At 47.9% G+C, this 12000-nt stretch overlaps 1 protein-coding gene across 2 annotated transcripts in view; it reads left to right on the forward strand.

The window, feature by feature from the left end:
• Nucleotides 1-1248: 1248 nt before the first annotated feature.
• Nucleotides 1249-12000, forward strand: part of DNAJC11 (DnaJ heat shock protein family (Hsp40) member C11) — a 71598-nt gene continuing 60846 nt past the window's right edge. The window contains exon 1 of one of the 2 annotated variants that reach the window (XM_055261137.2): nucleotides 1249-1456. In XM_055261137.2, coding sequence (XP_055117112.1) covers nucleotides 1385-1456 — 72 coding nt within the window. In that variant the 5' untranslated portion in view covers nucleotides 1249-1384. The remainder of the gene's footprint in view (nucleotides 1457-12000) is intronic. The other variant, XM_063631972.1, reaches the window with a different exon arrangement.

Consider the following 12000-nt stretch of genomic DNA (forward strand, 5'->3'; position numbering starts at 1 on the left):
GAAGGGATGAGACACAGGCCCAGATGGTGCACATCTGGCCAAAAATTAGAAAGAGAAAAATCAGCCTCTCAAATCCAGACAGGTGTTCGGGGCTTCCCAGGAGACCTGCTTATGAAGGGCAACGGGGATGGCTATGGTCTGGTGGTTAGTAAAGGAACAACAACGGTTTCTGAGACTTGCGCAGGTCAGCGGGAACCAAACAGGTGGCAAGAGTGGGCTGCTGTCCACTTTCCCTTTCAATGGCGTCATTTCAAAGACGTTTAAATTATTTAGATTATTGTAACCAAGACATCTTTAATAATGCACCAAACAGCAGGCACCAGGTTGAAATCAATTAGATTCCACCGATAAATTATAAGGGAGAAATTTACAGAATGGCTCTGGGGTAGGGACTGCAGGTGCACATGCCTGCCAGAGACAATTATATCAGGAACCAAATAGTTATTGCTTTGTCATTTAAGCAGCAGAAAAGATGGCCAGGTGCTCCTAAATTAGAGCAATAACAAATAACTAAAATGAGGAGGCCTGTTCTGGGCAGGAAGGCATTTGGGTGGCCAAGATAAAAGACAATGGAGGTAGGAACAAATCTCATTTGGGGGATATCTGGGATCCGGATGCGCCCTGCACTGGGGGCACCTCGCACTTCTTCCAGGAGTTTGGGGCCAGTGGGGTAACAGGTGGTGTCACAGGGGTTTGTCTCCCAGAGGATGACAATCTCCTGGAGGTGACTTCAAAGTTCCCCTTTCTAGGCAGGACGCGGTGGCTCATGCCTGTAATCCCAGCACTTTGGGAGGCCGAGGATCTCCTGAGATCAGGAGTCCCAGACCAGCCTGGCCAACATGGTGAAACCCTGTCTCTACCAAAAATACAAAAAAATTAACCGGGCGTGGTGGCGCGCGCCTGTAGTCCCAGCTACTTGGGAGGCTGAGGCAGGAGAATCGCTTGGACCCGGGAGGTGGAGGTTTCGGTGAGCCGAGATGCCGAGATCACGCCACTGCACTCCAGGCTGGGCGACAGAGTAAGACTCCGTCTCAAAAAAAAAAAAAAAAAGCAAAGTTTCCCTTTCTAGTCCAGGAAAAACCCTAGGGAGACCTGGCTGGATCTCTCAGGCCCCCGAGGACGCAGCCACGCCGCGTGCCACGGGTCCATTGGGAACACGAAGACAGACCCGCGTGGTCACCCCCACAGGGCAGCCTAGGCGCCGCGTCCCGCCCTAGGCCGCGCGGGGGCGCAAAGCGCAGGCGCACTCTTGCCGGGCGCGGACGGCTCCGGGCCGCCAGGAGCCGCTGTGTCGCAGCCGGGCTGGCCCGCGCCGTCCCTGACGCGGATCACGGCCCCTCTTGAGCACGGCCTTGCCGGTTTGGCGGGGTGAAAGGTTGCGAAGATGGCGACGGCCTTGAGCGAGGAGGAGCTGGACAATGAAGACTATTACTCGTTGCTGAACGTGCGCAGGGAGGTGAGGCCAGCGGCTGGACGCTCTGGGGGCTGAGGCCGAGCCCAGTGGTTCGGGAGGGCCGGGCTGGCGGCGGCCGCCCCACCCCCGCCACGGGAGGCTCGGGTCCAGCGGGGAGGCCGCGTGACCCCGGCTACGTGCACGCCAGCCGGCCGACGGAGCAGTCCCCACCGCCCAGACCCTCCTGCCGGCGGTGCCGGGGCCGGCCTCCGCCCCAGCTCCTGGAGGCCAGTGCGCCGCATGCACTGTGTCCGGGCAGGTCCAGAGGCCCCCGCACCCACAAGAGGAAATGGGGGCCCCGAGGAGGCCACCGTAGTGGGGTTCGCAGTCCTCCGAGACCCCGTCTCGCGCTCAGCCCACATACTCGTCCTGGCTGAGGGGCTGTGTCATCGCCCGCCGCCAGCAGGATAGCAAACTGAGTCTCACCCACCAAGGTCAAGGCCACTAGGGAACGTCTTTAGGGCTTTTTCTGGTCCCCGAGTCTTTCGTGGGGACGCCTTGCCTCTGAAGTGGGTCCAGCCTCAGAGGCACGCGTCTCGTGCCCTCTTTCATTCCCCTGGACCCCGCTGTCCAGAAATTGAAGGCAGAGCCTCCGGGACACAGACCCTCGGCTCGGAGGCTGCAGATTAGGAAGAAGCCCTAGGCCAGAAAAGAAGCGGTGCCCTAACAACAGCTTCAACATTCACACCAAGCACTTGTACCCTGTCTCCTCAACGAATAAAAGATAACATGAGAGAGTCTCACATAGTCTGGCAGTGGTAGGGCCCCACTGCACTCCTTTGTTCATGACTTGTCTGGAGTTGAGATAGGTGTGAAGGGCGAGAAGGCTTCCAGGGTCAGGTCATAAGGTGGATCAGTTTCTTTAAGCTGATGGGTCCAGACTTTTCAGCCCTGCCAGAGAATTCCTAATTCCATCTCAGGTTTTCCAGTGGTAATGAAAGCTAGCCAAGTTTGGCTATGCTAACCAAAGCGGGTTCAGTGTGTGTTGTCAGTAAATATTAGTCTATGTGGTGTTAATAATACGAACTTACCTTGTGTGGGACCACTATGCTGAATGAACTTTGTACTGTTATCTCATTTAATTCTGAAGATAGCTCAGGTAAGTATTATGATAGCCCTTGATTTACACTTGAGGAAACCAAGGCATAGACAGATTAAGTAGTGTGTCTAAAGTCACACTACTAGAAAGTGCAAGAGCCTGAGCTCAACCCAGGCAGTCTGACTCTGGAGCCCAGCTTGTGAGCTCCGTGCTATTCTGTCACCTTACCTTACCAGTCCTTGGACTACAAAGCTGCTAGTTCTGGTACTGTATCCTTGAGTGTCACACGCATCCGCCTGAAGAGACCACCAGACAGGCTTTGTGTGAGCAATAAACCTTTTTAATCACCTGGGTGCGTATGGGCTGAGTCCGAAAAGAGAGTCAGCAAAGGGTGGTGGGATTATCATTAGTTCTTATAGGTTTGGGATAGGCGGTGGAGTTACGAGCAATTTTTTGTGGTCAGGGGGTGGATCTTACACAGTACATTCTCAAGGGTGGGGAGAATATTACAAAGTACCTTCTTAAGGGCGGAATATCACAAAGTACATTATCACAAGGGCGGGGAGCGTGTATTGTCATAAGGCCAATTGATCAGTTAGGGTGGGGGAGGAGCAAATCACCATGGTGGAATGTCTTCAGTTAAGGCAGGACCTGGCTATTTTCACTTCTTTTGTGGATCTTTAGTTGCTTCAGGCCATCTGGATGTATACGTGCAGGTCATAGGGGATATGATGGCTTAGCTTGGGCTCAGAGGCTTGACACTGAGCACCTCATGAGAGAATCCCTTGAATATATGGGCCATTGTACTATGAGAATGTCCAGTGAAATATCTTTGGGAATTGCAGATTTTGTTAGGCTGCCATAGGGCACCTGGGGGTTCTTGTTCCCATTAATCAACACTTTGGGCTAATCACTTCTTTTTTTTCTTTTTTTTTTTTTTAAATTATACTTTAATTTCCAGGATACATGTGCAGAACGTGCAGGTTTGTTACATAGGTACACGTGTGCCATGGTGGTTTGCTGCACCCATCAACCCATCATCTAGGTTTTAATGGGCTAATCACTTATTTAGCCTTCAGTCTCTTTCCCTTTAAATGAAGATGTCTGGCTAGTTATTCTTTTTTTCCAGTTTTCAGAAGTCAAGCAATAAATGAAGCCAGCCTTTCTGAAATCATTCGTACTTAGTCTGGGTTGTCAGTAATTGAGCAGCCATTTATCAGGTGTACTGAACCGTAGGCAGCTGCTGCAGATGATCAAGCAGGTCTAGAATAATAGTTTTAGCTGGAGTCCTAGGTGAACATTTTGTCAAAGGTATACCTTGAAACTGCTGAAACTATAGAGCCTGTCATTGTTTTTGGACTTACGGATGGGAGCCAAAGAAATTTTGTTTGTTTGTTTAGAGACAGGGTCTCGCTCTGTTGCCCAGGCTGAAGTGCAGAGGTGGATCATGGTGCACTGCAACCTTGACTTCCCCGGGCTCAGGTGCTCCCACCTCAGCGTTGCTAGTAGCTAGGACCACAGGCACATGCCACCATACCCAGCTAATTTTTGTATCTTTTGTAGAGACAGGGTCTCTCTGTGTTGCCCAGGTTGGTCTCCTGAGCTCAAGCGATCCTCCCACCTCTGCCTCCCAAAGTGTCGGGATTACAGGCATGAACCACCGTGCCTGGCCAGGCCTGTCGCTGTTATTAGACTTAAGGATGAAGTATATATAAAAATATGTATATATTTATATATATAATTAGACTTCACCCAGGCTGGAGTGCAGTGGTGCAGTCGTGGCTCATAGCAGCCTGGACCTTCCCTGGCTCAGGTGATCCTCCCACCTCAGCCACCAGAGTAGCTGGTGTTACAGGCACACACCATCACACCCGGCTGATTTTTGTAGTTTTTGTAGAGACTGTCTCACCTTGTTGCCCAGGCTGGTCTCAAACTCCTGAGCTCAAGCAATCCGCCCATCTCAGCCTCCCAAAGTGCTGGGATTACAGGCATGAGCCACGGCACCAGCCAAGAAATATTTCTTAAAATTTTTTTTTTTTTTTTTTTTACTTCTCCCAATGAGTGAAGGCACTTTCCATATTTATGGCTATATGGCTATAGGTTAAATCCATATGAAACATGCCCCCTTGCAGAAGTCACTTTCTGTGTCTTCATCAGCAAACTCCGTGTTAAATGTCATACTCAGGTGTGGTGTGCTGGTTTTCCGTCCTGGGATTCCACAAGAAGCTCTAAAGGTGATATGTGAACTTGATATTTACTGGAATTTTTTGTGTGAAATCAAACGTGAAGTTGAAATAACGTGATTTAGTTGGAAAAAAGTCAGGGTAATCTTAAATCTTAATGTGTGGTTGGAAGAATATCTTAATACCTGTTTGTGTGTTTGCTGTCAGTTTTAGAGTAGTTGCCATTTAAGTATAGCTGTGAGAGGCAAGGCCCTCTTCCCAATGATACTTCAAAGTACCTTCAAAAGAGTGTCCTCAGAACTCTCAATGTTCAGTAGAGTTCGGAGACTTTTCTTTAGAAATCTCAAATGGAAACAATTCCAGACAAAACCAGGGAATCTTACTTTAAAATTGTAAGCATAGGCCGGGCGTGTGGCTCATGCCTGTAATCCCAGCACTTTGGGAGGCCGAGACGGGCAGATCATGAGGTCAGGAGATCCAGACCATCCTGGCTAACACGGTGAAACCCCGTCTCTCCTAAAAATACAAAAAAATTAGCCGGGTGCGGTGGTGGGCGCCTGTAGTCCCAGCTACTCGGGAGGCTGAGGCAGGAGAATGGCGTGAACCCAGGAGGCAGAGCTTGCAGTGAGCCGAGATTGCGCCACTGCACTCCAGCCTGGGCGACAGAGCGAGACTCCGTCTCAAAAAAAAAAAAAAAAAAAAAAAATTATAAGCATGATAGAGGCATATAATTGGATTAATATAGAAATGTCAAAAATCAGCTGAAGAATCTCCCTCTCCAGGTTTTAAACTTTAAAATATCCCCTTAAATTTGTGTTCTAGAGCAGGGGTCCTCAACCCCCTGGCCATGGACCAGTACTGGTCTGTGGCTTGTTAGGAATTGGGGCGCACAGCAGGAGGTGAGTGGCGGGCAAGCAAGCAGTTAGCATCGGGCAAGCAAGCGTTACCGCCTGAGCTCTGCCTCTCAGATTGGTGGTGGCATTAGGTTCTCATAGGAGCATGAACCCTATTGGGAACTGCACATGCAAGGGATCTAGATTAGGTGCTCTTTATGAGAATCTGACTAATGCCTGATAATCCCAGGTGGAGCAGTTTCATTCCACTCCCACTAGTCTGTGGGAAAATTATCTTCCATGAAACCAGTCCCTAGTGCTAAAAGGTTGGAGACTCCGCTGTTGCCGCTGTTGGAGAGAGTGAGGCAAGCAGCTGGACAGGACCCCCCATCCTCCTATGACAAGACCCATGATCTTTAATGATTCTCCTTCTAGATTTCCTGTTTGCAGAGCAGGGCCATCATCTGTCATGCCTGCCTCACATTGAGAGGAGGGAGTAATTTATCATTAACTGGGCACACCAAAACCAGACTGGTTTTCTGGTTTAGTGTTAGGTGCATCATCTGGTGCCTAAAATCTCCTCTGAGATTTCCAGGATGATTTTCCAAAATTTATTTGGAGAAAGGATGCCTTAACTATAAGTCAGAGTTAAATTTACCTGATCCATTAATTAGGAACTTAATTGACACATTTCAAACCTAATTTATTCCCAAGACAAATGGCTACAGTTCTAACTTTATCAATGTCTTTGAAAGAATTTCATTTTTGCAGTGTTTATAACCTGTTTGAAGATCTCTGGTCCCAATTGTTTTAACCTTAAGGAGCCATCCTCCTTTTCAAGTTTTAAACACTTTTGGAAAAACACAGTTAAGTGAAAAATGAAGTTGTTAATAAGGTTTTTTTCTTGCAGTCCATGTATGGAGGTCAGTGTTCTGAGATCTTCATCCTTCCAGAACAGCCATGAAACTAGAAGTACAAAAGTATCACCTACCAGTAAAAAATTTACCCCAAGTCCCTGCATTTTCATTCCTTCTCTGCTACAGAGTAGATCATTATTTTCACAATTTTGTGTTGTCTGGGTTTCTTTAGCTGCAAGTTACAGCCACAGAGTAAGGCCCACCAGTTGAGTTTGAACTGCAGATTGAAAGAAAGGGCTAGAAGAGTAGAGGAATGTCCCCTGGTCGCTCTCGAGATTGTCCTAGAGTCAAAGTCATCCACAAAGAAGGAGGCAGCAGACCCTCCAATCAGGACCACTGACTCAGCCATCTGCAGAAATTGATGTGTAAAAGGCTCAGCTGTGCCAATTTGAGCCACTCAAATCCCTAAAGCAGTGAGGCGGTGTGTGTTTATGCATTTATTGCTTTCTTATCAAACCTCATGATGGGCAGTTAATTTTGTCTTAATAAGAGAAATAAAGATGGCTCTGAAAAGGTCAGTTCCTTCATTTTCCATCTACTACATTATGTTAAAGTTTGATATTTATAATGACTCCAGTTAAATGTGTGCCTTAGGCACATAGAGTTAAGCCTCGGTTGTCCAAAAACAACTTATCCAGATGTCTGCATTCCGTAGGGTGTTCTGTAAGCCAAGAGGCTGAGGAGCAAGAATTTCAGCCCATTGCTGCCTGCCTCTTGTGTGACCTTCAACGAGTCATTTAACCTCAGCCTCTACTTACCTGCAGAATGGAGGCACCAGTACTTCTTAGTTAACAATGGGATAGAGTGAGGCCACCATGCAGGGCTTTGCAGTGGGAGTCCAGTATTCAAATCCCATTTTACTCTTCTGGAAGTTCTATGCTTCAAGGCTAGTAATTTAACCTTTCTGCTTCTCAAGTTTTTTTTTTTTTTTTGAGATGGAGTCTCACACTGTCACCCTGGCTGGAGTGCAATGGCGCGATCTCAGCTCACTGCAACCTCCACCTCCTGGATTCACACAATTCTCCTGCCTCAGCCTCCCGAGTAGCTGGGATTACAGGTACACACCACCACACCCGGCTAATTTTTTGTTTTTTTTTTTTTAGTAGAGATAGGGTTTCACTATGTTGGCCAGACTGGTCTCAAACTCCTGACCTTGTGATCCATCCGCCTCAGCCTCCCAAAGTGCTGGGATTACAGGCGTGAGCCACCGCGCCTGGCCGTTAGTTTCTTTAATGTTGGAGTGTAGGTAACAGGCAATAATGTCTTAAGCACTTACTGTAGGCCAGGATGACCCGTGTGGTGTGTGCGTTGCTGGGTGCTGAGGATGTATATAAAGTGCCGTCATAAGTAGGTATTTAGTTAATACATATTGTTATTTCTTGGATTTTGATAAGTTTGAAGTTTTGCTTATTTTAAAAAAAGACATAGGATTGGGGAGGTGCTCACACTAGTAATTCCAGCACCTTAGGAGGCTAAGGCAGGGGGATAGCTTGAGGCCAGGAGTTTGAGACCAGCCTGGGTGACATAACATAGCAAGAACCCATCTTTAATTAAATTTTTTTTTTTTTTGAGGCCCAGTCTCGCTCTGTCACCCAGGCTGGAGCGCAGTGGCGCAATCTCAGCTCATTGCAAGCTCCGCCACCTGGGCTCACGCCATTCTCCTGCCTCAGCCTCCCGAGTAGCCAGGACTACAGGCGCCTGCCACCACACCCAGCTAATTTTTGTTTGTTTGAGATGGAGTCTCGCTCTGTCGCCCAGGCTGGAGTGCAGTGGCGCGATCTCGGCTCATTGCAAGCTCCGCCTCCCGGGTTCACGCCATTCTCCTGCCTCAGCCTGCCTCCCGAGTAGCTGGGACTACGGGCGCCCACCATCATGCCCGGCTAATTTTTTTTTTTTTTTTTTTAGTAGAGACGGGGTTTCACCGTGTTAGCCAGGATGGTCTCAATCTCCTGACCTTATGATCTGCCCGCCTCAGCCTCCCGAAGTGCTGAGATTATAGGTGTGAGCCACCGTGCCCAGCCAAAAAAAAATTTTTTTTAATTAGCCGGGCATGGTGGCATGCGCTGTAACCTATAGTCCAGCCTAAGGTGGAAGTGCAACTGAAAAGCAGATCAGTTGTTTACCGCATGCAGAGTCCAGTAAACAAGAGTGAGGCGCATACAAAGCCAGTCAATTTACTCCGAAGCCAGCTTGGGGAAGGGGCACGATGTCCTGCTGTACCGCTTCACTTTTGGAGCAGAAAGCGGGCACTTTTATAAGGTATAGGAGGAAATGAGCAAGGGCAGGGGTCCCCCTGCTATCTAGGTACTTTATCTACCTGGCAATTGAGTTGGCACCTTCCTGGGCAGAAATAAGTAAAAGTGGCCATGGGGACATGATTTGGTCTGCAAATCCACTGTCAAGAGAACTGTCTTGGAGCACAGTTAGATGAACCTGCCCCATAGAGGATGTCTGGTGAGGGGGAGGGGAAAGGTTATATTTGCATTTCTAAAGGGCTAAGTAGGAAACAGGATATGGGGAAAGGGGGAGAGTAGAAAATAATTAAACTATCTCTTAGAAAAATGGGACCGGGCATGGTGGCTCATGCCTGTAATCCCAGCACTTTGGGAGGCCGAGGCCAGCGGATCACTTGAGGTCAGGAGTTCAAGGCCCACCTGGCCAGCATGGTGAAACCCCATCTCTATTAAAAATACAAAACTTAGCCAGACTTGATGGCGGGCGCCTGTAATCCCAGCTACTCATAAGGCTGAGGCAGGAGAATCTCTGCTGGGAGGTGGAGGTTGCAGTGAGCAGAGATCGCACCACTGTGCTCCAGCCTGGGCAACAGAGTGAGAGTATATCTCAAAAAAAAAAAGAAAAATGGGGATACTTGGTTACAGGAGGATTGCTTGAACTCGGAAGTTTGGGGCTGCAGTGAGCTACAGTCACACCACCACACTCTAGGCTGGGCAACAGAGCAAGACTCTGTCTATAAAAAAGCGAGACTCCGTCTATAAAAATAATAATAATAAAAGGCTGGGCATGGTGGCTCATGCCTGTAATCCCAGCACTTTGGGAGGCCAAGGCGGGTGGATCACGAGGTCAGTAGTTCGAGACCAGCCTGGCCAACATGGTGAAATCCTGTCTCTACTAAAACTACAAAAACTAGCCAGGTGTGGTGGCAGGCTCCTGTAATCGCAGCTACTCGGGAGGCTGAGGCAAGAGAATTGCTTGAACCCGGGAGATGGAGTTTGCAGTGAAGCAAGATCGCACCACTGCACGCCAGCCTGGGCGACAGAGCAAGAATCCATCTAAACAATAATATAATAATAAATAAATTTAAAAATGTGAAAGACATATGTGTACATAGAAAGCCTTGGTATGCTTCATCCTGGCTAAGGATGAACTTTGCTATCCACTTGTAATATTACTAAAAATCACAGTGCTAGAATGTATGCTAAGCATTAGTTTATGAAATTCCTGAGGTTGGGCGTGGTGGCTCATGCCTGTAATCCCAACGCTTTGGGAGGCGGAGGCGGGCAGATCACCTGAGGTCAGGAGTTTGAGACCAGCCTTGTTAACATGGCGAAACCCTGTCTCTACTAAAAATACAAAAAAAAAATTTAGTCGGGCATGGTGATGCTCGCCTGTAATTCCAGCTACTCAGGAGGCTGAGACAGGAGAATTGCTCAAACCCAGGAGGTGGAGGTTGCAGTGAGCTGAGATTGTGCCACTGTACTCCAGCCTGGGCAACAGAGCAAGACTCTGTCAAAGAAAAAAAAAAAAGAGGCTGGGCGCGGTGGCTCATGCCTGTAATCCCAGCACTTTGGGAGGCTGAGGCGGGCAGATCACCTGAGGTCGGGAGTTTGAGACCAGCCTGACCAACATGGAGAAACCCCATCTCTACTAAAAATACAAAAATTAGCCAGCCGTGGTGGCAAATGCCTGTAATCTCAGCTACTCGGGAGGCTGAGGCAGGAGATTCACTTGAACCCGGGAGGCAGAGGCTGTGGTGAGCCAAGATCGTGCCATTGCCCTCCACCTTGGGCAACAAGAGCGAAACTCCATCTCAAAAAAAAAAAAAAAGAAAGAAATTCCTGAAGCATTTTTTACTTTCTGTTCAAAACACTGAGTTTGTTCTTTTTAAAAGACAGTGATCGCTCTGAACTGGTGCTTCCTGGAAAGTTGACATTGGGATAGGGAGCTTTCCTGGAAGGTGGGGCTAAGCATGGGAGTAGGGTGCAGGCTCAAGGATAACCTTTTTTAGGTGTCTGGGGTAAAGATAGGATAGTTGTGAGCCAAGCAGAGAGGAGGCAGAGCTGGGGGCAGGGGTGGGCTCAAGAGGGTGCCCGGGAAGTGGAGTTTAGAGAAGCTGCCTGTGTGCGGGGAGGGAGCTGTTGAGGATGCCCCACCACTTCCAGTGTCATCTCATAATGTGATTGGCAAACGTGAGGTTACATTTTACAATGTGTTTCTTTAATGATCTATAAGCCAGTTATTTTCTGCTTTGGGCATTTCAAACAATTGCTTCTTGAAATGTTAATGCTCTAATTTTGCATTATCTACCAAAACACCTCTTCTTTCTTAAAGAGAATTCAATGGAAAACTTTTGTATTTGCTGTGGATTTAGTAATAAAACAATGGAAAATAAAATAGGGGACATGAGAGCAACATGCTTTGCTTGCCTATAGAATTTTAGTGTCTGCTTTTTTTTTTTTTTTTTTTTTTGAGACAGAGTCTTGCTCTGTCGCCCAGGCTGGAGTGCAGTGGCCCAATCTCGGCTCACTGCAAGCTCCGCCTCCCGGGTTCACGCCATTCTCCTGCCTCAGCCTCTCCGAGTAGCTGGGACTACAGGCGCCTGCCACCACGCCCGGCTAATTTTTTGTATTTTTAGTAGAGACGGGGTTTCACCATGGTCTCGATCTCCTGACCTCGTGATCCGCCCGCCTCGGCCTCCCAAAGTGCTGGGATTACAAGCGTGAGCCACCGCGCCCGGCCGTGTCTGCTTTTTATTAACCTTTCATTTTAATTTTACTTATTTACACCTTTGTTTAAGAAAGGATGTAAGACAACAGATGAATAAATAAAATAGCATATATTTTTTTAAAGGAGACACACATTTCTTAAAAAGAAGACAATTGAGAACATTGCTGCTTTATTACCACTGGTACAGATCGCAGTCCCTGGAAGGAGCTTGCAGCTTGGAGAGGAACCTCCTTCGAGATGAAAATCTGACAGCTGGATTCCTGTTTGGCTCATGGACTGTTGGAACCACTTCTGCATGTTTTGAGTGTGCAGCCTACCCTCCCTAGCTGACAGGAGCCAGAAAATTCTTCAGCAGTAAAATGCCAAGCCAATAGAGATCAACCACAAGAAGTCTGCATGAGTAGGCAGGGTGTAACAGATGAACACGGATGACAGAAGGTATAAGGTCAGGCTTTTAGGGAGAAATAAGCCGATTTCTTACTGTTAAGATAGGATCTGAGCCATCAATTTTGGTGCAACTCTGGAGCCTTTTTATTTTCTATTCGTCTCAAGGGCAACAAATAAATATATGAACATGACCAGGAAGAGTAATGAAAATCAAGTTGTACAA

This window comes from Symphalangus syndactylus, chromosome 22 (genome assembly GCF_028878055.3).
Source record: "Symphalangus syndactylus isolate Jambi chromosome 22, NHGRI_mSymSyn1-v2.1_pri, whole genome shotgun sequence".
Lineage (NCBI taxonomy): Eukaryota > Metazoa > Chordata > Mammalia > Primates > Hylobatidae > Symphalangus > Symphalangus syndactylus.